This window comes from Salvia splendens, chromosome 3 (genome assembly GCF_004379255.2).
Source record: "Salvia splendens isolate huo1 chromosome 3, SspV2, whole genome shotgun sequence".
Lineage (NCBI taxonomy): Eukaryota > Viridiplantae > Streptophyta > Magnoliopsida > Lamiales > Lamiaceae > Salvia > Salvia splendens.
This window is the reverse complement of record NC_056034.1, coordinates 37,517,000-37,542,298: the sequence shown is the minus strand read 5'-3', so window position 1 is coordinate 37,542,298 and position 25,299 is coordinate 37,517,000. Positions and strand designations below refer to the sequence as shown.

Sequence of the window (25,299 nt, the reverse complement as noted above, 5' to 3'; positions counted from 1 at the left end):
CATAAGAATATGGACACTTTCTTTTTTAGTCCGACCCACAAGGACATGCATTTTAAATTTTGATAACTCTTTTCTCTCTAATGATGTATGACCCATTCTCCACTAACACTACTTTAATTACTTTTTCTCTCTACCTCTCTTTTACTTTACCAATTTTGCATTAAAACTCATGCCGAATGCAAAATGCATATTCTTTAGGGGCAGAGGGATTACTTTTCAAGGACGGACTAAAATAAAAATAGTTCTTACTTTTCAAGAACGGAAGAATATATGGTATTACTTCCTTAATTATTCTAGCAATGCATTATTTCGTTGAAAATGCCCTCGAACTTGGTAAAAAATGGTTTTTTAAAATTGGTAAATCATTCTCAATCCACGATCTAAAATCAAGAATCGCAATAAAAAAAACCGTGTACAAGACCTCTTATACGAACTTATTCTTGCTTTCAACACTTCCAAGTCGTAATCATGAATGGCAAGTAAAGCACTTTACCCCATTCACTTTGAAACTTACTCCCCACACATTTCTCCAAACCGTCTTCCATCCATCAAATTTTAATGGAGAAGCGAAATTTGATCAAAAGCCTCTTATGAAGCAAGGGGGAGATTGAAAGAATTTTGAAAATGGAGGAATTTACAAAACAAATAAATTGATGAATATATATCTGTTTAAATTAATCAATTTGCACATAAAACATTGAATGCATCCGAATACGGAAACTTACTATTTAGAATTTTCAAATAATCGAAGTAACTTGCAATTTTTCCATATGCTTCATCTTGAATTAAAGTGCAAGGCAATTGGCAGCATCTCGGGCCACTCATGCCCGACCCTTAAACCAGGGCACTAATATCATTGTAAAAGTTTGGCGATGTGCACCCGAACTCACATTAGTATGATATAGTTCACTTTGAGTTAAGCCTCCATAGTTTTATTTTCGGGGTACACTGCAAAATACCTCATATTAACAGAGTTGGACTAACTAGACTTGCCCAAGGTTCTAGAATCGAACCTGGAGCGTATTTCATGGTTCCGGTTCCGATTCAAAAATCGCCGATTTCCGGCATTTTTTTGCGGTTTCGATTAAATTTCATAGTTTCCAGGTGGGTTTTTGCGGTTCCGATTTGGAACTGGCGATTCCGACACGGTTTCAATTCTGAAATTTTGGAACCTGAACCGGCCCACGGTTCCAAAAGTGGCGGTTTCGGTTCTATTTTAATCTCACAGTTTTCGGTTCAAAACTGTAACAACAAGTTGCTGTTTCACGATTAACCGCCCGAACTGTAAACTTTGGGCAACTTACTCCAACACATATCTCAGTATTTACAACTTTACTTATTTTTCAATGTGAGATACTACGTCGTATAGTTTGTACCTTAACTCAACAATACGTAAATACAAATACGATTCCAACCAAAATGAATTTTTTTCTCACAATGAATAAAATCAACATATTCTCTAAAGACAAAGGTTAAATTATATTTGAGGCCATGACTAAGTACTCCAATCGTCCATAATTAATTGAACAATCGTTCATAATTAATTGAACTATTTTTGGTAATGAAATTCATATTTTACTAACTCATCATAATCATATTTTATATAAAATTAATATATAAAAGTAAGATTCATTATCTATTACTCCCTCTCCCTCTGCCACACTACAATTGAAGCGTTTCTTTTAGGCCACTGTTTTACAAAGATGATAATAAATAGTTAGAGTGAATAGAAAATAAAGTAAAAGAGAGAATAATATAGAAGAGAGTTGTATATACATTTCTCTTAATTATATTACTTTTTCTCTATTTTAACTATTTATTATTATTATTTTTATAAAATATCGTCGTGAGTCTTAAAATTCGAGTCAATCAAATGTCACTATTAATTGAGGAAGGAGGAAGCAATAGTAAGACTCAACATAGACTGCAAATAACCATTTTTTTTTCACATCACAAACACAGAAAGATCAAAGTGAATCACATCTACGATCTTGCATAAATTTGGGATGAATCCTCATCGTCTCCAAACAGCTGCTACTCTCTAAGTGATCGAAATTCGTCTGGTTTCTTCTCAATTTCAACTATTCACCCAAATTCAGTCAATCTGGCAAATTTAGGGGGGATAAATTTGCGGCCTCGCTTGGCATTGAAGCAAACTCTACCGGGGGACCCAGACGACAAAGAGTGCAGACCGTGGCGCAGAAAGATCTTATTTTTCTCGCCGCAATCGATAACTATGGCATTCAAATTTAGTTGGGTTTCGCTGATGAAGGTTTCGCTATTTCTGCTGCTGATTGGGGCTATTTTAGTTGCTTGCTTCACTCTCCCTGTCGAGAAGGTTGGATTCTTCTTTTGAGTATCTTTTAGTTTGCTTCACTCTGCTTATTTAGGGGTATTTTTTCAACACTTTTTTTTATGTTGTGCAATGTAGTAAATCTTGGTTGCTTTTTGCGTAGTATATGTTGCTCAGTCTTTGTCTTTGATTGATGTTGTTGTAGATGATGTGGTCTTGATTTTGTTGATAAGAAATGCTAGTAGATCAGTATCAGTCATTTTCATGAACTGAGCCAATTATGTCAATACCAGCTAGTTAAAAGCCTTTCCATGTGTTTCACTTCAAAGTAGAAAGACTTGAGAGATGTCTAATTGGAATGTGGCAAATTATTTTTTTCAAATGTAGCAGTAGCCTTTCGTTCAAATGTGCGCTGAAAGTATGAGATTTTGTCATTTATCTTACATTGGTCTTACTCAATGATTTTTAACAGATACTGAAGGATTTTTTAGTGTGGATAGAGCAAGATCTTGGCCCTTGGGGTCCCCTAGTGCTGTAAGTGCAGGTTTCATTGCGCATGTTAGTTGTTTTATTTCATGTCTGGCATTGCTGGCCCTTATTTTGTTTGAGATGTCTTCTGATATAGTATTATATACTACTACATTTAGTAAGAAAACTTACACATGATTTCACTTCTACAACTGGAGTTGGAGCATATTAAAAACTGTGTTCAGGTTACGTTAATTCAACTTTGGGTTATCTTAAGATGCAAAGTATTGACTCCCCAATGTAATCCGATCATATCTTATGTATTATCTAATATCTATACATTCATATACATTACATAACTAGTAAGTTTACTTTTTTTTCCCAGTTGTTTCTACTTGAAGACAGAAAATGCTTGATATGGCTGAATCGACTTTTATTACTCAAATTGGTAAATTAAGAAAATGTTGATGTAATGGTTACCAGAATCATCAGAGACAATGATCAGTAGCTCAAGGACATGTTTCATACACCCTCCGTCAGACATTAAATGTCCCATTTCACTTTTACTACTTTAATAATGGACTCTACATTCCACTAACTCATTGCCCTTTCATTTTAATATAAAACGAATATATAAAAGTAGGACCTATATTCCATTGACTTTTTCCACGCACTTTCCTTCACACTTCTTAAAACCCGTTCCGAGTTTTAAGTGGGGCTTTTAATCCCGGACGAAGGGACTCTAACAGAAGACTCGAGACTTAAACTTCGAACGTTGACTACCCAGTGAATACGAGGCCGAGTTTAAATGCCAACCGCTAAGAAGCAGGCTTAGTAATCTAGTATCCTTTTCCTTATAGTTTTATTGTCTAACTTCTCTGGACTCAATCACTCAATTAATTCTGATATGTCATTGGCTTCTTCATTTGCTACCTAAGCCTCATTTTCATGTCATGCTGATAAGCATATAAGATAGGAAGCCCTAACTTAACCCAAAACCATGGTCAAAGGTAAAGGGTTGACTCCCTATTATATGCTATTCCACACTTTCGTGTGAAACCGATGTGGGATCGTATCAATCCATCCCTCTTTTAAACCGGACGTCCACGGACGGCACACGCCACGGGCCCACCATCCGCTTTACGGCCCTTTTTCCTTTCGGGCCCACGTTTTTTTCGGTGGCACCCCTTGGTCACACCTACGGGTAGCCCCTTTCCGTAGGACATCCGGATCCACGTTCACCGCACCAAATTGATAAGCATATAAGATAGGAAGCCCTAACTTAACCCAAAACCATGGTCAAAGGTAAAGGGTTGACTCCCTATTATATGCTATTCCACACTTTCGTGTGAAACCGATGTGGGATCGTATCACATGCAACTTTCAATTAGAAGTGCATTGATTAAAATATTTAAGCATATTCTATTATAGCTTTTGATATGTAAAATATTGTTTTAATAGTGGGAGAAAATTGTATCTATTTCTTATTTGGTATTTTTTCAAGACATTGACTGATTAATTTCACTAAAAATGCTTGAGAACTATCTATTTAGATGTTGATTTGGATCTCCTATTGGTTGTGAATTTGCAGGGCTGTTGCATACATTCCTTTAACGGTGTTGGCTGTTCCAGCTTCCATACTGACTGTGAGGATTAACATATCTGATATTTATTTCTCCTGTAGTACAGATTTATATTTTTTATTTTATGTAATGTTAGCAAATTAGTAATTGTTACATCCAACCTAAGCTCATTTGTAGAAAAAGAGGGATATGAAGTTGTCATGTATCCCACATCACCTGCCATCTAACTTTCTGAAGAGATTCTTTTTTTTTTTGTTTTGATTCTTCCATAGTGATAATATGCTGGAATAGGCTAACTCTTAGCTTTGCTGATTGAGCTGAAGACTATTTAACGATTTATTATGTTTTTCAGCTGGGTGGTGGATATCTCTTTGGCTTGCCTATTGGTTTTTTTGCTGATTCTATTGGTGCAACATTAGGTGCTGGGGCTGCATTTCTTCTTGGGCGAACAGTAAGTTTCTCTATTCTGATAGAACTATAGTTTGTTAGTTCTATGAGTTTGACATTCAAGGGTAAGAAGCATCTTTACCATAATAGTCTGATGTTTTACCTTTACAATGTGGAGGGAGATTTATTTTGCTGGATGCTCATTGCTGTTTTTTGTTTGCGCTTTCTACTACAAACAGATAGGAAGATCCTTTGTGATTTCCAAGTTAAAAGATTATCCCAAGTTCCGAGCAGTTGCAATTGCTATTGAGAGATCGGGATTTAAGGTTTGTGTTTATATCAGTTTGGAGTATTATTTTTGATTTCCAGAACATGCTGGACGGCTGAACCTGCTTCTTATTAATAATCAGATATGATTCTGTTGCTTGAGTAATCTGATAAATACAGATTCATATTGTGCTGATACGGACTTGCACTTGTAGATAGTGTTGTTGCTCCGGCTTGTTCCTCTACTTCCCTTCAACATGATGAACTACCTATTATCCGTGACTCCAGTACCTATTGCTCATTACATGCTAGCAACATGGTTGGGCATGATGGTATGTAAATCTGCAATAGTGATTCCATATTCAAATTTTCAATGCTTTGAATTCCTTAAAATCCGTTCACTCTTAATATAATTTTTTGAGATTGATGATGTCATGCCATGCCATGCACATCCTGTACTTTTACATGCATGTTTCTCTATAGTCTATATTCAACTGTGTCCGTTAACGTCCTTTTGCAGCCGATCACTTTTGCTTTGGTTTATGTGGGAACTACATTAAAGGATCTTTCGGATATAACACATGGATGGCATGAATTCTCCGGAACCCGATTGGTAATGCTTCAGTTCTGTCTGAAAATAGTTCTGAGGCCATTTGTTTTTGTTTGGACTTATTTCCGGTATTGTTATTCGAGATGCAGATTTAGATGGTACTATCCCTGGATTGGTTTAAAATTATCATAGGATTAGCATCAAAGCTCCTATGATGATCATGAACTTTATAAAATCAAATAAACTTCACAGGTGCCAGATCAAGTAACTTTAAGCTAGTGAATTTCTGATTAGGGCAGTCTTTTATGTATCCCAGCATACTATTGCGAGCCTCTTGAAAATTAGTGCTATATAAACTGAAGTGTTTGGGGGAACTATGGTATAAGAATAATGATTGTAATGTCTGATCCTGTTGTTTGTGAGGGAAAACTACATTTGAATTCTATCCTTACCAGAGACAAGTCTTTAAAAGTAGATTAATTAAGAAAATCATGGGCATACTAGCTTGCAATTTGTGGCATGGCTGTATATGAGTATATGTGTCCGTATTATAATAGCATAATCTCAGGAAACTGTTCCATTACAAATTTAACTAAATTTTTCGTAAGCTATGCTTATCCTTATCCTTGTCATTGTTAAGTAGTTATTCCCAGAATGTGAGAATTGTTTGTTAATCTTGAATATGATATTTGAGCGACTATGTTTGCAAGTCTGTTTTCTTTTAGACTGGGCACTAAGATTGTGAGCTGATGGCTGAAGAGTTGGAATGCAATGGTCGTTGTTTGAATTCTGTTGTTTTGATTCTATCTTCTACTTTGATGCAGGCATTTATCTTCCTGGGTCTTCTGATGTCTGGTATGTTTCAAGTCATTTTTGTCATTTCAGTTTGACATATACTTACCTTTGGTTATGTTGTCTATCACACAAATCATTTAAAGCATGATGGTGTGTGCTTGAGCCTATGAGGCCTTCGAGTTATTGAGTTTCTTTTGAATCTATCGTTCGTTAAGTAGAATTTTGGAGTTGCAAAAGATACTAGGCTCTTAATGAGGCAGAAAGCTGGGTGTCATGAGCTTCTGCTTTAAATACATAGTTCTCGATCATTTAAGTGAACCATTTATCACAATGGAGGAACCAATACTCCCTCCGTCCCACAAAAATATGCACTCTTTCCTTTTTAGTCCGTCTCATAAGAATATGCACTTTCTAATTTTGGAAAGTCTTTTTTCTCTAATGAGGTGGGACCCATTCTCCACTAACAATACTTTAATTACTTTTTCACAATACTTTAATTACTTTTTCTCTCTACATCTCTCTTACTTTAACAATTTTACATTAAAACTCGTGCCGAATCCAAAGTGCATATTCTTCGGGGAAGGAGGGAGTATTATTTATGGCAGTCCTTGAAGAAGTACTCTTTCATATTTTCAGTATACCAAATTCATATATGTGTGATTTGCTTTGCTTGCAGTGGTGTTGATAATATGCATCACAAGAGTTGCAAGATCTGCTTTAGAAAAGGCTTTAGCTGAAACCGGGGAATGCCTAGATAGAGATGCCTTGCCACAATCGTTACCTCTCATGTCAACACCTTCGGTCAACCTCCACGAGCCACTGATAATCAAGATTGATACCGATCAAGACAACCACGAACACTAGTTCATCACGTGTAAATTCTCTCTGCTCCCAATTTTTCATTTGTAACTACCCCATCTATATGATCTTTCATATTCATCTATAGTCTTTAGCTACATCGAACTTCATGGTTATTCCATGAGTACTTCAAATTTCACTTCCTGTAATTGTTGTTCATGTCAAAGCTAGCACAAGAAGTTTTCTGATCAATGCAACGTCGACTTGTTTGAGACCGATCGACCTTGCATTTTGAGTGCTCGATTTTGGTCTAGATTGATGACATTGCTTCCAAATTTGGTTTTCATATCAATGTAGAACAGTTGAAGATAACTAAATCCACAATTTTTACTGTTACACTCCCACCTAATGGATGGTGGGGCTGGACCACCATTAACAAGCGCGTACACTGTTGAAGATGGATAATCTGTATTTCTTTTCATCTGAATGTATTTCTCATGTAATTGGAGGATACCAACTTAGTGATAAAAAAAAAGTAAACATAAAGGCAAGATAGCAATGATGGTATCCAAACGCCATGGACAAGCTTTGAGTGCATGGTGGCCACTCCACTCATTTTCTTTCCTATAAACAAGAAGAAAGCATAGCTTTTGATAATCTCACATACCAAATATCTTGCTTGATCAACTGTAGAAAATGGAAGTTATGCTGTCCCCACCATCAACCCATTTCTTTATTTCTTGACCTATTTAACAAGGGTCTCTTGATGCACAAGCTTATCCAAAGATGACTAATCTGAGCTTGATTTCTTGCTTCAACGTATGCAGGGATCAGACGCAGGTCTCAGGGCCCGGGACGAGGATCTGGAACTGCACGGAGAAGACCATTGAGCTTCAAGTGAGAGTCGGGTGCATACTGAAGAAGGTTCACACATTGAAGGTGGGGTCATCGAAGAGGTTGAAGAGCAAGAACATCTACAAGGCGTACATGCCTGGAAAGGCTAAGGGGGTAAAGGATTTGCTTTACTACTATGATGAAACATGCCATCCATACATATGGATACATGATGCTGGGTGTGATTTTTCTAGGATGCTTAAGCAGCAGTATATTAGTCTTGAGGATTTGAGAGATTGTTCGGAGATCAAAGTCTTTAGGGATCATCAGAGGGGATGCATAACGGTTCGTAAGAAATCGAGGCCCGATTTCTGTTGATTTTATGATCCAGGATTCTTGCTTCTTTGTTTCTTGTTTCTTGTTTCTTGTTTCTTTTCTTTTGTAATTCGTCAATGTTGTTTCCCGAAGTTCTCTTGTGAATGTTTCTGTTAGATGCGATTTTTTGTTTTGAGATGGAAGTTCTAAATGTTTATGTTAGTGACAACACTCTTTTTTTTTAAAAAAACTTTTGTAATGTGCATGAGTACTAGTTTGTATCCTCTGTTTTTGTATGTGTCCATATTTATGTGCATGAGTACTAGTCCTGAACTTTGAATATATCATAGATATTCTCTGGAAATAGCGCTAATTTCATTCATGGTACATTTTCATTATTTGACCTATTTTTCCACTGAAAATGCCCTCAAGGCATGGAGAGTATTTTTGGACTTTCATAAACTTAGGTGGTGTTCGGTTTTCTAAATAAAATAATATCAAAATATAATCTAGGATTGAGTTGTGAGATTATTTTAGTCATAGGGGGTTAGCTATAACTAATTATCTCATGATTATCCATCTAGGATTGAGTTGATTGACTAAATCTCATGAACCAAACGGACTACTAATTTAATCATGAGATACAATCTTACAAACCGAACACCCACTTAGGATACATGGTATGTAATATTTCTCTATGTCGCTCTAGTACTATTGGATATCTGAATGCTATTTTTCACTTAGTTTGGGTACTTTTCACTATTTGGCCTATTTTTTCCACCGAAAAGTCCAAGTTCACGTTCCATTTATGTGCAAACCTTGAAGTTCAAGTACTATTTATCTAGTTCACTCTGTATTGTATTATTTCGCAATTTTACTATAAAAAATTAGCCTAATTAATGTCTACTTAACCTTGAACTCGTTCCATAATCCGAACCTTATGCGAGTGGAGATTCAACGCAGTGTACCATAAAACAAGTGTAGATTAATATGCAGGAATTTATGTTGATCATCTGGAGACTACATATAGAAATATGAACCGGATTTATAATACTCCCTTCGTCTCATAATAAGAGTCACACTTTGCCATTTTGGTCCTCCCACAATAAGAGTCACACTTCATTTTTACCACAAATGGTAAGTAGGTCCCCATTCCACTAAGTCACTTCACTCACATTTTATCATAAAACCAATATAAAAAAGTAGGTCCCATATTTCACTAACTTTTCCACTATTCTTTACATTTCTTAACACCCGTGGCCACAATAAGAGTGACTCCTATTATGGGACGGAGGAAGTATGTATTAAGTAATTAAACGTAGGGCTGGCAATTTTTGGCAAGACACGATAACCCGACATGAATCCGCACTAAATTAATGGGTTTGAGTCAAAGCTTATTGGGTTCGTGTTCTTATCAGGTCGACACGTTAAGGACACGAAAAATTCGTGTCGTGTTCGGGTTACCCGTTAAGAAATAATATTATAATATTATTAATTTTTAGTATTTTAAAAATAATATTTTTTTTGTTGGATTTCTTTGCTATGAATCTATTGGTGTTATTGTTCATCAGACCACATTGTGTTATCAGATTTGAGGTTTTTAATTAGACTCTTAAATATCAGATTCACGGTTTTGTAACTTTTGTTAATCAATAGCAGTGTTGTTATAGTGTCATGTCATGTACGTGTTGTTCTCGTATCGTGTTGACCCAAAGTGGTTCGTGTCGTTAATGGGTTCGTGATACAACCTCAACCAATGCCCATGATACATCCGTGATAGACGAGGAAGTAGACGAGGAGGTGGAGGTGCGTAAAAGAGGTAGACCGAAAAGTAGAGGAACCAAGAGGGATCGACCAAGGAGAAACGCGTCCTGACCTTCTAAGTATCGGGATTATGTCAGCCATTAGAGATAGATTTGTTTTGATTTTTTTTTTATTTTTTTCCTTATTTTTGTCGTTCCTTTTCCTTTTAGAATTGAGTTAAGTCTTTTTGGGATCTCTATAAATACTATAGAATCCCCATAGATCGAGTTATTGAGAATTAAAGAAATAAAAACCTTTTTCTCATCTTAAGCTTTCGGTTACTTTTGTTTCATTATTTTTGCTACAACGTGTGCTCTCAGTTCTCGTTAGGATCATTACTCATATCATCTGGTGCATCATTGAGCCTCTCTTCCCCTGTGTACAGTCGTGATGCTGGAAGGAACTGGTTCGATGTCAGGCGAGACACCCGACAAGTTCAAACTCAACGAAGTCGGTCAGATGGTTTATGACATCTCGGTCCGACTGGCCAACGATGAAAAAAAAATCTAAGCAAACAGGTTCACCCACGAATCGTTTGAGCGACAACAATCAGCGCTAAATAAAAACGTGGAGGACCATATGGTGCGATTATTGGTCGCGGTAGAGGATCTGGGCAAGAAACCATCAGACTGGACTACGACGGTGACAGCGTCAAAACCACGAGGGTGGTCACTACCGCGTTCCGTGCTCGACAAGCCAGTCGGATTCGACGCCGACGCATGGCCAAAAATGAAGATCGAACCCCCACAATTCAGTGGTGAGGGGGTCAATTTATGGATAAAAAAAGTCCAGAAATATTACAATCACAACGTGAGGGGGCACCTCGCGACTACCCCGTCGTCCGCATATCAGCCTCGGAAAGGGCCGAGAGGACGGCGCGTGGCCTATGCTAGTACTGTCCAGAAAAATATACGCCGGATCATGTAGAAGTTCTATGTTCTGGTTGGGACAGACAGTGACGATGAGGAGCAGGCGACCCGAGACACGAAATTTTGGATGAGGATGGGACGAATATGGCAATCACGGGGGATGTCTCTCAGATCTTTGTCATTGGCCCCAAGATTAAGCCGCGCTCCATTCGCCTGACCGACCACATCAACGATACCCCGTTATCTGTACTGATTGACGGAGGCAGTACCCACAATTTCATCAAGCCTGCCGTAGCCGAGAGATTATGTTTACCTCACCACGTTATTTCCCCATTCCGAGTGTTTGTGGGGAATGGCGCGTCCCTGATATGTGATTACGTGAGTTTGAGCACCCCCATAGCCCCACAAGGCCACGCCTTCAGTATCGATCTGTTTCTGTTACAAATTAACGGACCGGATGTAGTTGTGGGTGTGCAGTGGCTTCAGAACTTAGGCGATGTCGCTAAGAATTACAGAAACCTGCAGATGAAGTTTGAACTTGACAGTGGGTCGGTATGCTTGCAAGGGGAGGATAGCCCACCGCGTAAGGTTTCTTACAACAACTTATTTTTGTTAATCGCTCAGGAGCCGGAGGCCCAAATGTTTGAACTCATCCATGTTGACCACGTTGCAATGACGGATAAGGCACCAATGCTGCCTGTAAATCCTTTGTACACTATCAGCCTTCGAGTCCGTTTTCACTGTCCCCTCTGGCCTGCCACCCACTCGCCGTTGGGACCATAGAATCTATCTTCCACAATCCACCGCTCCTATAAATGTTAGACCTTACCGTTACCCTTATTTTCAAAAGACAGAGATCGAAAAACAAGTCAAGGACACGCCTCAACAAGGGGTAATACAGCCGAGCACGAGCCCCTTCTCATCACCGGTCTTACTGGTTCGCAAGAAATATGGATCTTTTCGTTTCTGTGTCGATTATCACGCTTTAAACGCTGCAACGATGCCCGATCACTTTTCGATACCCACTGCTGACGAGCTTTTTTACGAGCTACACGCGGCCCGAATTTTCACCAAACTGGATCTCTGTTCTGGGTATCATCAGATCAGGATGCATGTGGATGATATCCACAAGACAGCTTTTTGCACGCAAGCGGCCATTTCGAGTTCCTCGTCATGCCATTTGGACTCACAAATGCTCCTTCAACCTTCCAGGCCACCATTAACAGTATCTTTCAGTCGTTCCTCTGAAAGTTTTTCATAGTCTTCTTCGACGACATCTTGGTCTACAGCAGTACAATGGACGATCACATAAGGCACATCACGGAGGTTCTCACTACACTCCAGGCCAATTTCTTTTATATTAAGCAATCTAAATGCGCATTTGGGGTGGCCTCCATTGATTACTTAGGCCATATTATCGCCGCGAGAGAGCTGCATGCGGATCCGACTAAGATCGATGCCATATTTGCATGGCCCACGCCTACCACTGGCAAACAGCTTTGCAGTTTTCTGGGATTAACTGGGTATTATCACCGTTTCGTCAAGAATTATTCTCTCATAGCGGCCCCTTTGACAGAGCTATTGAAAAAAAACTCGTTTCTGTGATCTGAGGCCGCGACGAAGCGACGAAGAGCTTCGCCGATTTAAAGGAGGCTATGAGCTCTACTCCGGTTCTGCGTCTACCGGATTTCTCTGTCACATTCATCGTTGAAACAAATGCATCGGATTTTTTAATAGGAGCTGTTTTGATGCAGCATAATCATCCGATCGCATATTTTAGCAAAATATTGGGCCTGCATCGCCGTCTTGCTTCGACGTACCATAAAGAGCTCTACGCAATAGTCGAAGCGGTAAAAAATGGCGTCAATATCTGCTGGATTGCGAGTTCAGAATCTGGACTAATCAGCAAAGCCTTAAAGAATTACTTTCACAAGTAGTACAGACGCCGGACCAATAATTTTATGTGAGGAAGCTTATGGGGTTTAAGTTTACTATCGAGTACAAAGCCGGGGCAGTAAACAAGGTGGCCGACGCATTATCTCGTCAAGGGGACGATTCCAGACCAGACGTGCCCAACATTTTTGAATTGTATGCAAGGCCTATGCCGGCGGTTTTGGAGGTTATCCGAGCGGAAAATTCTTCGCTCCCGGAGTTGGTGAATCTGCATGCGTTGGTGGCTGCAGGCCAGGGACCGAAACAAGTTTCTGCCACTGATGGTCTTCTGTATTTCAAACGACGCTTATTGATAAGTCGCGAATCGACAGTATGTAGGGCAATCTTGGAGGAGTGCCATGACGCGCCGACGGCTGGCCATCCGGGGGAACGCCACACCTTTGCCCGTGTCGCTTCCTTGTTCTATTGGCAGGGTCTTCGCTGCGATGTTCGCAATTATGTCACTGCATGTTTCACGTGTCAAGCTATGAAATACGTTCGTGATAAGCCAAACGAACTGATGCAGCCGTTGCCAATCCCGAATATGGTTTGGGAGGCGACATCCATGGATTTCATTGTAGGGCTACCCCCTTCTTTTGTTTACTCGACGATTATGGTGGTGGTAGACCGACTCTCTAAATGCGATCATTTTGGTGCTTTAAAGACAGGGTTCGACACGCCAACAATCGTGCGGCTTTTTGTTGATACGGTGGTCAAACTACACGAGTTTCCCAAGAAGCTCCTCTCGGATCGAGACTCAATTTTCATGAGCGACTTTTGGGATGAATTGTTGTGCTTAAGTGGGACTAAGTTACAGTTTATTACCGCTTATCACCCACAGATGAACGGGCAGTCGGAGGTGACGAACGGTGCCTTGGAACAATATCTGCGCGCCTTTGTCTATGATCGCCCGAAGCCGAAGCGTTGGTTTGCCCTTTTGCCTTGGGCGGAATTGGCTCTCAATTGCAGCATCAACTCGAGCATAGGGATGTCGCCCTTTCAAGCACTCTACAGTCGAGAACCACCAAGTTTGTTCGATACCTATGCTCGCCCCTACCATAACGCGGAAGTAGTAGACTTGTTAATGGAACGGGAGGAAACTTTGAAGTCTCTGAAGTTGCACATCCAAAAGTCACAGCAATCCATGGTAGAGTTCGCAAATCGAAAGAGTCGAGACGTTGAGTTTAAAGTCGGTAACTCGGTTCTACTTAAGCTTCAGCCGTACAGACAGAAGTCGGTGGGTAAACCACTATCTAATAAGCTTGCTCGTCGGTATTATGGGTCGTATGTGATTCTTGAAGGCATCGGGAAGGTTGCTTATCGCCTACAGCTCCCTGCCGACAGCAAAATTCACAATGTCTTCCATGTTTCGTTGCTAAGGACGTTCGTTCCGAATAAGCCCGAGGGCGTATCCTTGCCTTTGGAGTTCAATCGGAGCTAGCCTTGGGACACGCCCATTGATGCCACGCAGAAGCGCACGGTACTGGTGAGTGGGATTCCGCAGGACCAATAGTTGGTGCGGTGGTCTTCTGACGCGGATGCTGCGCCTTCTTGGGAGCCGGAAGAGCTATTGAAGACTCATTTTCCTCATCTCCGCCTTGAGGACAAGGTCGCTGCTATGGGAGGGGGAGTTGATACGACTTCAACCAATGCCCATGATACATCCGTGATAGACGAGGAAGTAGACGAGGAGGTGGAGGTGCGTAAAAGAGGTAGACCGAAAAGTAGAGGAACCAAGAGGGATCGACCAAGGAGAAACGCGTCCCGACCTTCTAAGTATCGGGATTACGTCAACCATTAGAGATAGATTTGTTTTGATTTCTTTTTTATTTGTTTCCTTATTTTTTGATTTGTTTCCTTATTTTTGTCATTCCTTTTCCTTTTAGAATTGAGTCAAGTCTTTTTGGGATCTCTATAAATACTATAGAATCCCCATAGATCGAGTCATTGAGAATTAAAGAAATAAAAACATTTTTCTCATCTTAAGCGCTCGGTTACTTTTGTTTCATTATTTTTGCTACAACGTGTGCTCTCAGTTCTCGTTAGGATCATTATTCCTATCAGTTCGTGTTGGGTTTGTGCCGTGTTCGGGTTTGAGGGTAGCGGGCGTGTTCGTGTTCGGGTTTGAGGTTTTCTTAACAGGTCGTGTTCATATTTGTCCTTATTGGGTCGTGTCATTAACAGGTTGACCCGATAACGACACAACACGCACGATTTGCCACCCCTAATTAAACGTAGTCGAAGAATACTTGCCATGTTAATCGTTTACGACGTTTAATCGAATCTTACAGGTGAATCCACGACTTTAAGAATCTATGTACTATATGCCAATTGAATGCATGAACAGTTCCTAGCATATTCAAGTAAAGAAAGCTAGGAAATCTTAAAATGCGCGTATGCATTATTTTGGTCATGCCGAGGAATTAGTTATTTCATAAATATTTAAATTTATTTTATAATTTATAAATATTTTAGAATAAGACCTAAATTTATAAATATTTTTAAAACTCGGCTTTTATATATGTATAGGCTTTTATATATGTATAGACAGATAGATTACATAAAGCGTCAGAACTATTATTGGAAACTACTAACTAATTACAGAATCAGTGTAAAATATAAACTCTTTTAATTCCATTAACCGGTTGTCCATTTCATTTCTCATGCAGTTGGATCAATCCATCACATTAAATACAAATAATCAATAGCAAAGGATTTGATTTTTCATTTTATTTTCCTCACCCAAAATTTTCCTATAAATTGTATCAAATCATTTTTAAAATTTCATTCCTCACAATCATAACTTATTATGGCAACTTTTATTTGCTCTATAAAATTAGTTAATAATTTCTTTCATCACAATCATAATTGTATAATACATATTTTATGTTTACAATTTCCTTATAGTAATATTGTTGCTAATTTCGTTTAATTAATTTATAAATAAAAAATTAATATTTTAAAATATTTTAATCTGTGCAACATGTAATACTAGTTTATTTAGAATTCAAGATTTTTATAAAGTATAACAGAACATATTTTAAATTCTACATTATTGTAAATTGTAATTTACGTATTTTTCCACACCGTATTGTTTTACTTGCCAGGTGTACGCTGCGTATGGTGTGTTATTTCTTTTTACTATGTTAAATTTTGAACGGTCAAATTGTAATAGTTCGAAGTTCGAAACCTTCGCAAACACTCCTTTCCTAAAATATCTTATTTTGATTATTTAGTTATGTAATTAAAAGTTTCATTCATTGTTTTTCATTAGGCATACGTGGGTTTTTCCCTACACTAAATCACTAACATCATACTTAATAAATTTATAAAAATAAGATTATTATTTCAGTAATTGTTTCCATTTATAATATTTTACATTTACTAAAAATTGCATCAAGTTCAAATGAAACTGCAAATCGCAGAGTGAGATCATTTTTGCTTGGCCACTCAATGTTTCATTTTCTCTGCGTATAATGTTATTTTTACTGTACTTTAGTTATTAAATATTTTCTTTAAATTTAAAATATTGAAGTATACTTGAGAATAACAAATTGAAGGAACGACAAATCAAGTCACCTTGAAATACTGTATTTCGATTTGAGAATCTTGTGTCAAATTTCATTTCTATTGAAATAAAATTCATATCCCAAATATTCAATTTTTAAAAATAATTTTTTGAAATTTAATTGACTATTTATCACCGGCATCCTTATCATATTGTACAAGTATAAGAAGAGCTAACTAAGTAACTAATAATGAATGAAGAAATAAATACTAATTATATATGGCAGGTATACTCATCCTGCATTAGAATATTGTACTCCACATTTACTCTTTTTCTATATCTAATTTTGCACCACCAAATTGTTAATTTATGTTCTGATAAATGATTAAGAAAACTGCCATCAAAACATTATTTTACCCAATTTCAGTTTATGTCGAAATGCAGGAAATATTTTTATCATGAATTTTCGACCTTCAGAAAAATGTAATTTACAGTAAAATTCTTGTCTTTGACTATCATAATAAAAACTTTCAATTCCAAAAATATTCAATAATCTCCAATAGATTTTATCTTGGAATTTTTTTCAAATATACATACATCTTAAACGAGGCAACATTTTAAAAAATATATAAAAAGTGACTACCTGTAGCACGTGGACCGATGTCCAGGTATCATAACAAATTAATGCAGATAAGGAAGAGATTTGGAAGATTGCAGCCGAGCGATAAAACATTCAGTACTCCTTACACGCCACCATGGAATTACGAGGTGGTGTGTCCAACTAATTATTTATTAACAAGTAGAAATTTAAAATGACACATATCCAACTAGACATACAAATATTTAAGAAACATTCATTATACCACTTTTATGGAAAATGCATAATATAAATATGGATATTACCAATATATTTTCAGCTTCTATATATATTTCATATTTATATTTGCACTTACAATAATAAAAATATCCAATACGTACCGCAATTAAAAATGTAATCCTACATCATTTTGTCAATGTTATTTTATGTGTGTGATTTTCTTTTTCTTACTTTTATATACATAAATAAATATATGTACATATATATTACGCATAATATAATAATAATAACTTATATGTACCGTTATTAAAAAATAAAATGTTACTAACACTTGCAGGTATTTTTTTATGGGTATGATTATCTTTTTTTTTATTAATTATGTATATAAATAAATATGATATATATATATATATATATATATATTATATAAAGCATTAATGTAATTTAAATCTATTTTCATCTTAATCTATCTGAGTGAATATATAACCGTTTATATGCACTAAAAAAAGATAGAAAAATTACATTATAGTCATACGTTTTTTTAATTTTTGTTGTAAAATTTAAATCTATTTTCATATTAATCTATGCACTAAAAAAAGATAGAAAAATCATTATAGCCATACGTTTTTTTAATTTATGTTGTAAATTTTTTAGTTATATACATACACATATTTATTTATGTAAATAAATAAGAGAAATAAAATCACACACATAAAATAATATTAACAAAATGATGTAGGATTACATTTTTAATTGCGGTGCGTATTGGAAATTATTATTATTATAAGTGCAAATATAAATATGAAATATATATAGAAGCTGAAAATATATTGGTAATATCCATATTTATATTATGCATTTTCCATAAAAGTCGTATAATGAATGTTTCCTTAATAATTTGCATGTCTAGTTGGATGTGTGCTCTTTTAAATTCCTACTTGTGAATAAATAATTGGTTGGACATACCACCACATAGTGCCATGGTGGTGTGGAAGGACCACTGAATATTTTCTCGAGCCGAAGACCTTTGCGGATAATATCGAGTCTTAATTGCAATGTTATCCCAATTGGTTGAAGGATTTATTCATTAGTATTTCGTTTTACTATTATAGTCATGTTTAGCTGTAGTATATTTCATTATGCCATTGTTGAGAAATTAAAGTCTCCTTAAGGTTTAACAAAAAAGATACACATTACAACAAAAAGAAAGGCCAATGATAATTTTTAATGATATTATGGACACTAATTTATGTGTCTATTTATAATATCAATGTTTTATGAAGTGTTTTTTTATTGTTAGAGTTTCAACTAAAATTAGAAGATATATACAAATACAAACGTCCTAAAAAAAGTAAAATATTAAGATAATTTGCCCTCAACATAGAGACGCTTTCTCTTGCATCCTAATTATGGTTATTCTTTAAAAAATTTCAAAAGCTATAATAGTTGCATCCCAATTTTTGTATCCTTAAATAAAATTTTTTTTTATTATCATTGAGTTTATTGAGTTGTATTCATGCGAGATGAGTGAGGTTTGTTCGACATTGTCCTTTCACGGCTAGGCATTGGTCCCTTTCTTCTTTATCATTCCAATTTATTTATTACATTATCTAATACTCTTCCCGTTCGATGGTAGTTGAGTTGTATAACCGCTGCAGCGAGAGCCCACGTCATCATCAGCTTGTCGAATCAGGATTCCATTTGGGTAGCAAAATCTTAGGATTATCTGAACCATTGATTGGTTCAAAGCATTCACACGTTCGTCGACCTCAACGGGTGAGTTAAGTGTCCAGGAATTGGCTGACATTAATGAAAGCAACAATTAACATGAACATAAATAAAAAAAAGTAGTTAGGAAAATTTCAAGCGTCTTCAAGTTCCATACAAGGGACGAAGAAGATAGAAAAATGTATGAGAGAACATACATAAGGTGAAGAACGAAGAAAGAAACGCCAAACAACGTGAGACAAGGATTAGGGTTTAAATAGTTTTCCTTCGATATCTCACTATAAAAGATACGACTCTATTTATAATTATCTGAAGACCCTAACTGATTTAGATAACAATGATTTGGGAGTATTATCCCAAAAATAAACCCAAAGGTGAAAGAAAGTGTGTGTGAGTTGACAAAGTGATAGAGAAATTGACTGAGGCCAAAGGTCTCAAGTTCGAGTCCTTGGTGATGCGACCTTAAATTTAAATTTCCACAAAAAGGTGAAAGGAAATAAATAAACGCGCTCCTAACGAAGGAATTATAATCAATTTTATCTCTACAACTTGTAATCTGCTTGCCATGCCATGCAGGGGTCTTCTCCGATCATCTGCACACATAACGTCTCATTGAGGTTCATTATGGCAAGTGCCGTAAGTGAGATTAGGAAAACATTGTTCTTTCTTGGTTAGGAAATCGTTCCTTTAATTCATTACCAATTCCATCGTATTTATTTCATTGTTCGATCTAATCAATCACAATTATCACTCACCAGTTATCTTGAGTGCAGTTATTGGTCGAACTGAGATACTATTAGCGAATGAGTACCATGCTTATACATTCCTATTCACTCTATATAAAATTTAAATGAAAATTATGAAGTTGAGATTGATAAATACAAAGTATCTTAAACCTAAATTTCATGAATTACTATTCCAATCAAGCTACTCCCTTATTTTTTGTGTGGGGATTACAATATTGAATTTTCAAAAATTGCAACCTTTTTTTACTGTATCTAACCATACTTACTTGTAAACCGAGTAAGCCAAGCCAACAGAGGCAACCCTATATAAATATATATGTAATGGATATGATTTCATTAAGTCTATTAGAAACACAAATTTAATAGTAATAAAAAATAAGCATAAATAAATCCCGGAAGAGAATGTAACACACTCCACTCTGCGACAGTCTGCAGTTTGTCTTGTTTACTATTTTCTCTCTCTCTCTCTCTGTCAGATGCGTTTTAATGTTGTGCTACAACCGCCTCTAAAATAGACTATATATCACATTGGATTTGTAGAAGTCCCGTTTCTTGCGTTTTGAGTGGCGAAACATGAGTCAAGAAGAGTTCTTGAAGATCCAGGTACCTTCTTATCCCTCTCTCATTTCTCTTTAATCAAGACGCATTTTTTATTTGATTTAGTTTGTTCATTCTTTCCACATTTTATTGTGTTTGGCTCCTTTGAGTAGTAATAAAGTTTTGATTTTTATTTCACTCTGCTGATTTACTTGTGCACACAGACTTGTGTTCTCAAAGTCCATATACACTGTGATGGGTGTAAACAAAAAGTGAAGAAAATCTTGAAGAAAATCGATGGTATTTATCAATTCCACAATCCATACAATCTATTTATTGTTTGTAAACTTGTTGTTTAACGGAATGTTGATTGTAGGCGTTTACACCACGAAAGTAGAATCCGAGCAGGGTAAGGTTACCGTTTCCGGAAATGTGGACGCCGGCACGCTCATCAAGAAGCTTTCCAAAAAAGGAAAGCATGCCGAAATCTGGGGCTCCCCCAAACCTAACAACAACAACAACAACAACGCCAGTCCATCCAAGAATGCCAATCCCAAAGATGCCAATAACAAGGTCCAGCCGCCTCCGCCTCCGCCTAAGGACAGCGGTGGCAACAAAGGAGGGCTGCCGCAGGGGTTGACGCCGCAGCAAATTAAAGGGTTTCAAGATCTGAAGCTGGGCCCGCAGTTTATGAATGATGTGAAGCTGCCCCCGCTCAACGCCAACCCCAACCCCGGCAACCAGAAGGCGATGAAGCCGAGCTTGCCGGAGGATGAGGGACTGAGCGATGATGAGTTCGACGATGAAGATGAAGATTACGATGAAGACGAGGATGATGAAGATCTGGATGATGCAGCGACAAGGACGCCGCCGCAAAGACCTAACATGATGATGCCACAGATGAAGAAGAAGGCCGCCAATGCTGGTGGAAATGGGAAGAACAAAGAAGGCGGCGGCGGTGCAGGTGGTGGGACTATACCTATTCAAAGGATGAATCACGGTGGGGCTGGGAAAAAAGGTGGAAATCAAAATCAAGGGAAGGATGGCAAAAAAGGTGGCGGTGGGGCTGCAAATACACACAATTTCATACCTAATAAAGGGGGTGGAAATGATGTAGGCCCTATGGGAAATATGCCAATGCCCAAATTACCACCAATGGCAAATCTGGCTGCTGTTAATGGCGGCGGTGCTGGCTCAGGCTACTTCCAAGGTGGACCTCCTGGGCCGAATCAAATGGGTGAGAACCATCTCTATCAACAGCAGGTGGCGCCAATGATGATGAACCAGCAGCGCGCCGCGGGCAAAGAGGGGTTCCAGCCGATGATGTATGCTCCGCTGCCACCGGATGTGAATTACATGCCACCCTATCCTCCTTACCCTTACCCAGCGCCCCCGGGCGTGCTGGTCGATCAGTTCTCGATGTTCAACGACGAGAACACCTCCAGCTGTTCCGTGATGTGAGCCGAATTCTAGTCACTTGATGATGATGATGGCTTGATGCCATCATACTATACCTAGACATGGTTTTACATTGATTTTAATTTTGAGTTGATGATACTCCAAAACAGAAATAAAATCATAGAGAATGAGGTTTTAGAACCCCATCTCTCTGACCTTGTTTTTTTTTTAATTCTACATATGAATTTACCATGGGATGTTGGAATTGAAGTTTGGGAGGATTTTCTCCTTTATTATTACTCCTATTATTTTTTATTTTTCTGAGTAAGTTAATAAGATGTGTACATGACTAGTTACTAGTGGTAGTTGTTTTAAAGAAGATGAGAGTATAGTGGTGAGCTTTTGAAATTATTGAATTGGCTTCTACAAAAAGAGTATGTGGAGAGTGATTGGAAATTATGGAGAGGACATTTTGGGGATCCATTAATTGACGAAGAGTAGGCCAACCTCCCCCAGTCACCTAAAAGTGTTGGGTGATATTCATTTTTAGAGATGAGGCTAATTGTTATTGCTTTTGGTTTTTGGTTAAAAGCCAAATCTGTGCATATGAAAATTTACTCGTTTACAAAACAAAATAGTCCACTCTCCGTAGCCAAATTTAATGTTGAATAATTGCACCTTGATATTTGGGAAAATACATTAAAACCATCCAACGTTACCATTCAACAAAAATTTTCAAAGTCGAATTTTTCGTATTTAAAATTATGGTCAAATGTGCATTTAGAGTTATGCGTAAGGATGATCTGTATTATTAAGGACTCATATACTCTGTGGCATGACACGTGTTTAAAGAGTTCGAGAATTTTGACTCGAGACATTTTCATCTTATTTTTCAAAAATTCAGTCACAATATTATTCCAAGCTTTTATGTAGTCTGATTTTAACTTGACATGATATTTAAAAAATATGATAAAAATGATAAGAAAAAGTTAATAAAATATAAATCTCATTTTTTTTTTAATTACCAAGGGTATCCACTGGTGCCCTAGTGACTATTCACCGCGTTGATTTGTAGGCACTTTAATGGATGGACAGCTGGCCCAAAAATTTAAAGCTGCTCGTAGGCACTTCAATGGATGAGACAGTTAACCCAAGGATTTAAAGTTGCTCCATACCCAAAGGCAGGGATCGATTTCCTTACCATTTGGTTAAGGATGGACGAGTCTCATGTCACTCGACCATACCCCTAGGGATAAATATAGATCTCATTTTTATATAGAGTATTAATTTTATACTACAATGTGAGTGTAAGTATTAAATAGAGTGTGGAGTCTCTATTATCTAAAATGAAAAAAAGAGTGAGACATTAAATTGTGAACTTCCCAAAATAGCAAATTGAGTAGTACTTCCGTTCCAAAGAAGATGACCACTTTCTTGGGCGTCACGAGATTTTATGCAATTTTCTTTTGTGTGTTAGGTGAGGAGAATAAGGTAAGAGAGGAAAAAAAGTAGAGATAAAAATGTTTCTATTCTTAGTAATGAGTCATCTTAGATGAGATAAACTAAAAAGAAAAATGAGTATCTTCAGTGTACGGAGGGAATATTAATTTTGTGGGTGACGGGAGTACTCTCTAGTTTCTTCGTTCCATAAAAATAACACATTTTGAAATAGCAAGAGTTTTAATGTATAATAGACGTTTTATATGTGGAGAGTGAGCCCTTCTTCTTAACTCACACTGGTAATACCGTGTGTATATATTCATCTTGACATCTGAATGCAATGGCGGATCCAAAAATTAAATATCGTGGGGTCGAACGACATTATAAATATTTAAATTATATTTATATAATTATTTTTATAACAATATATTTTAATATCAATAATTTATGTGAGTATGGATATTCTTAAAACAACATACTCCATTTGTTGCACCTTTTGAGTACCGAATTTAAGAAAATGATGTTTAGAAAATTAAGTGAACGAAAAAATAAAATAGAAGATGAGATAAAGAATAGAAGCAAAACGATAAAGTAAACGAATAATTATGTTATATTTTGCCAAAGAAAAAATTACTTACATTAGTTGAGACGTCAAAAAAAATACGAGTCGCTTATAGTGGGATGAAATGAGTATACTTTTTCTGTAACATTCTAAATTTTTAAAAATTAAAAATAATTTGAATATGAATAATAAGGTTGAAATTTTAAATTATAAAACTAAAATTAGAAGAAAATAAGAAATATTTACTTAACATAAGTAGGTGTTTATTTTAGATAAGTTTATTTAGTGATATAAAAAAAGTATATGTAATATTAATTAAAATTATTACAAATTAAGAAAAAAATTTCAAAGGCCATTTTACAATTAGAGTACATAATTCAAGATTTCTAATCTTTTAAAATTAGTACTCCCTCTGTCCCATTAGAAATGAAACGTTTTCCTTTTTGGTCTGTTCCATTAAAAATGAAACGTTTCTAAAAATGGAAATAATATTCTCTCTACTTTTTCTTCTCTCTTACTTTATTCTCTCTTCATTAACTCACAAAACAACTACATAAAATCCCGTGCCGAAAAGCAAATGTTGCATATTTAATGGGACGGAGGGAGTAAATTATGGGTGCATCTTTGTTGATGCAATTTAAGTCTTGGTCCCTAGGTAAATATTGGGAAGAAAAAACAATAATGACAACTCCCTTCTCGCTCCTCACCCACATCGCCAAACCCATTTTCTTTTCTCTCTCTTCGGCGAAAAAAACTGAAAGCCTCTTCTCGACATCTGCCGCCTCCGCCATGATGCCGCCGCCAGATTCCGGACTTCGTCCTGCCTCACTTCCTTTCTTTCTCTCTCCTCGGTCTCATCTCACACTGCTTGAGGTTGGGGCGAGGACGCGAACGCCGTAGGGTCGGTGGTCGAAGAAAGGTGCTTTTCGGCGACACTCCGGGACAGGGTGGTGGGGTCGGCCGACCCCACTAGTCCCCACCTGGATCCGCCGCTGTCTGAATGTCATTCTATGTGACTAAAAAGCAGTTATAGATATATATCTCATTTTTTATATTAATTTTATATTTAATAAAATAAATTAGTAAGTATGACATTATTTTTATTTATTAAAAACATACTATTGAATAAGATTACGATGAAGGACATACTTGATGACCTTAGTGACAGATTCAGAGAGGGACATGAGGGTGCAGTCCTCCCTCCCCGATGACCAATTACCATGGATCCGGACATAAATTTTTTGTAGCCATCCATCCGTTTACTTCCGATGTCGCCTTGATGAAGAAGGAAATCTCCCAGTACTATCTTGGGTCGACTTGTTGCAAGTCCAAGCTAAATCTGGCACTTAGAGCCCAATTTGGCCAATTTGATATCCAAACCAATTTCAGGCTCCGCAAATTCCATGTTTGTGTAAAAAATTCAATGTCAATGGTCGTCTGTGTCATATGGGGTACTACTTAGCTGACGACATATGCCCAAATTAAAATGGCTCGTATTTATGAACACGCACTTGCCAAACGGATGAGAGAGCTTTATTGGGGCGAGGAGGGTGTGGGGCGGCCATTTTGTGTGCTCCAATCGCGCTGGGCAATAGTGAAAGGTCCGGCGCGATTCTTCTACAAATCTTGTATCGCTGATGTCATGTATACATGCATTATCATGCATTAC

The 25,299-nt window shown here is 37.1% G+C and overlaps 3 protein-coding genes across 3 annotated transcripts; all 3 read left to right on the top strand.

Moving 5' to 3' along the window:
• Nucleotides 1-1,897: 1,897 nt before the first annotated feature.
• LOC121795884 (TVP38/TMEM64 family membrane protein slr0305-like) lies at nt 1,898-8,512 on the top strand. Its single transcript, XM_042194542.1, has 11 exons — nt 1,898-2,338; nt 2,766-2,827; nt 4,353-4,407; nt 4,697-4,795; nt 4,971-5,057; nt 5,214-5,330; nt 5,519-5,611; nt 6,373-6,403; nt 7,020-7,217; nt 7,969-8,149; nt 8,230-8,512. The coding sequence occupies exons 1-9, from the start codon at nt 2,237-2,239 to the stop codon at nt 7,205-7,207; spliced, it is 834 nt and encodes a 277-aa protein (XP_042050476.1). The 5' UTR covers nt 1,898-2,236; the 3' UTR covers nt 7,208-7,217; nt 7,969-8,149; nt 8,230-8,512.
• On the top strand, nt 7,635-8,512 carry LOC121795885. The gene has a single exon (XM_042194543.1). It carries the CDS (start codon nt 7,928-7,930, stop codon nt 8,351-8,353), a length of 426 nt encoding a protein of 141 aa, XP_042050477.1. The 5' UTR covers nt 7,635-7,927; the 3' UTR covers nt 8,354-8,512.
• Nucleotides 8,513-20,051: 11,539 nt separating this feature from the next.
• On the top strand, nt 20,052-21,927 carry LOC121793970 (heavy metal-associated isoprenylated plant protein 32-like). The gene is made up of 3 exons (XM_042191988.1): nt 20,052-20,296; nt 20,455-20,530; nt 20,607-21,927. Exons 1-3 carry the CDS (start codon nt 20,267-20,269, stop codon nt 21,689-21,691), a joined length of 1,191 nt encoding a protein of 396 aa, XP_042047922.1. The 5' UTR covers nt 20,052-20,266; the 3' UTR covers nt 21,692-21,927.
• Nucleotides 21,928-25,299: the final 3,372 nt, after the last annotated feature.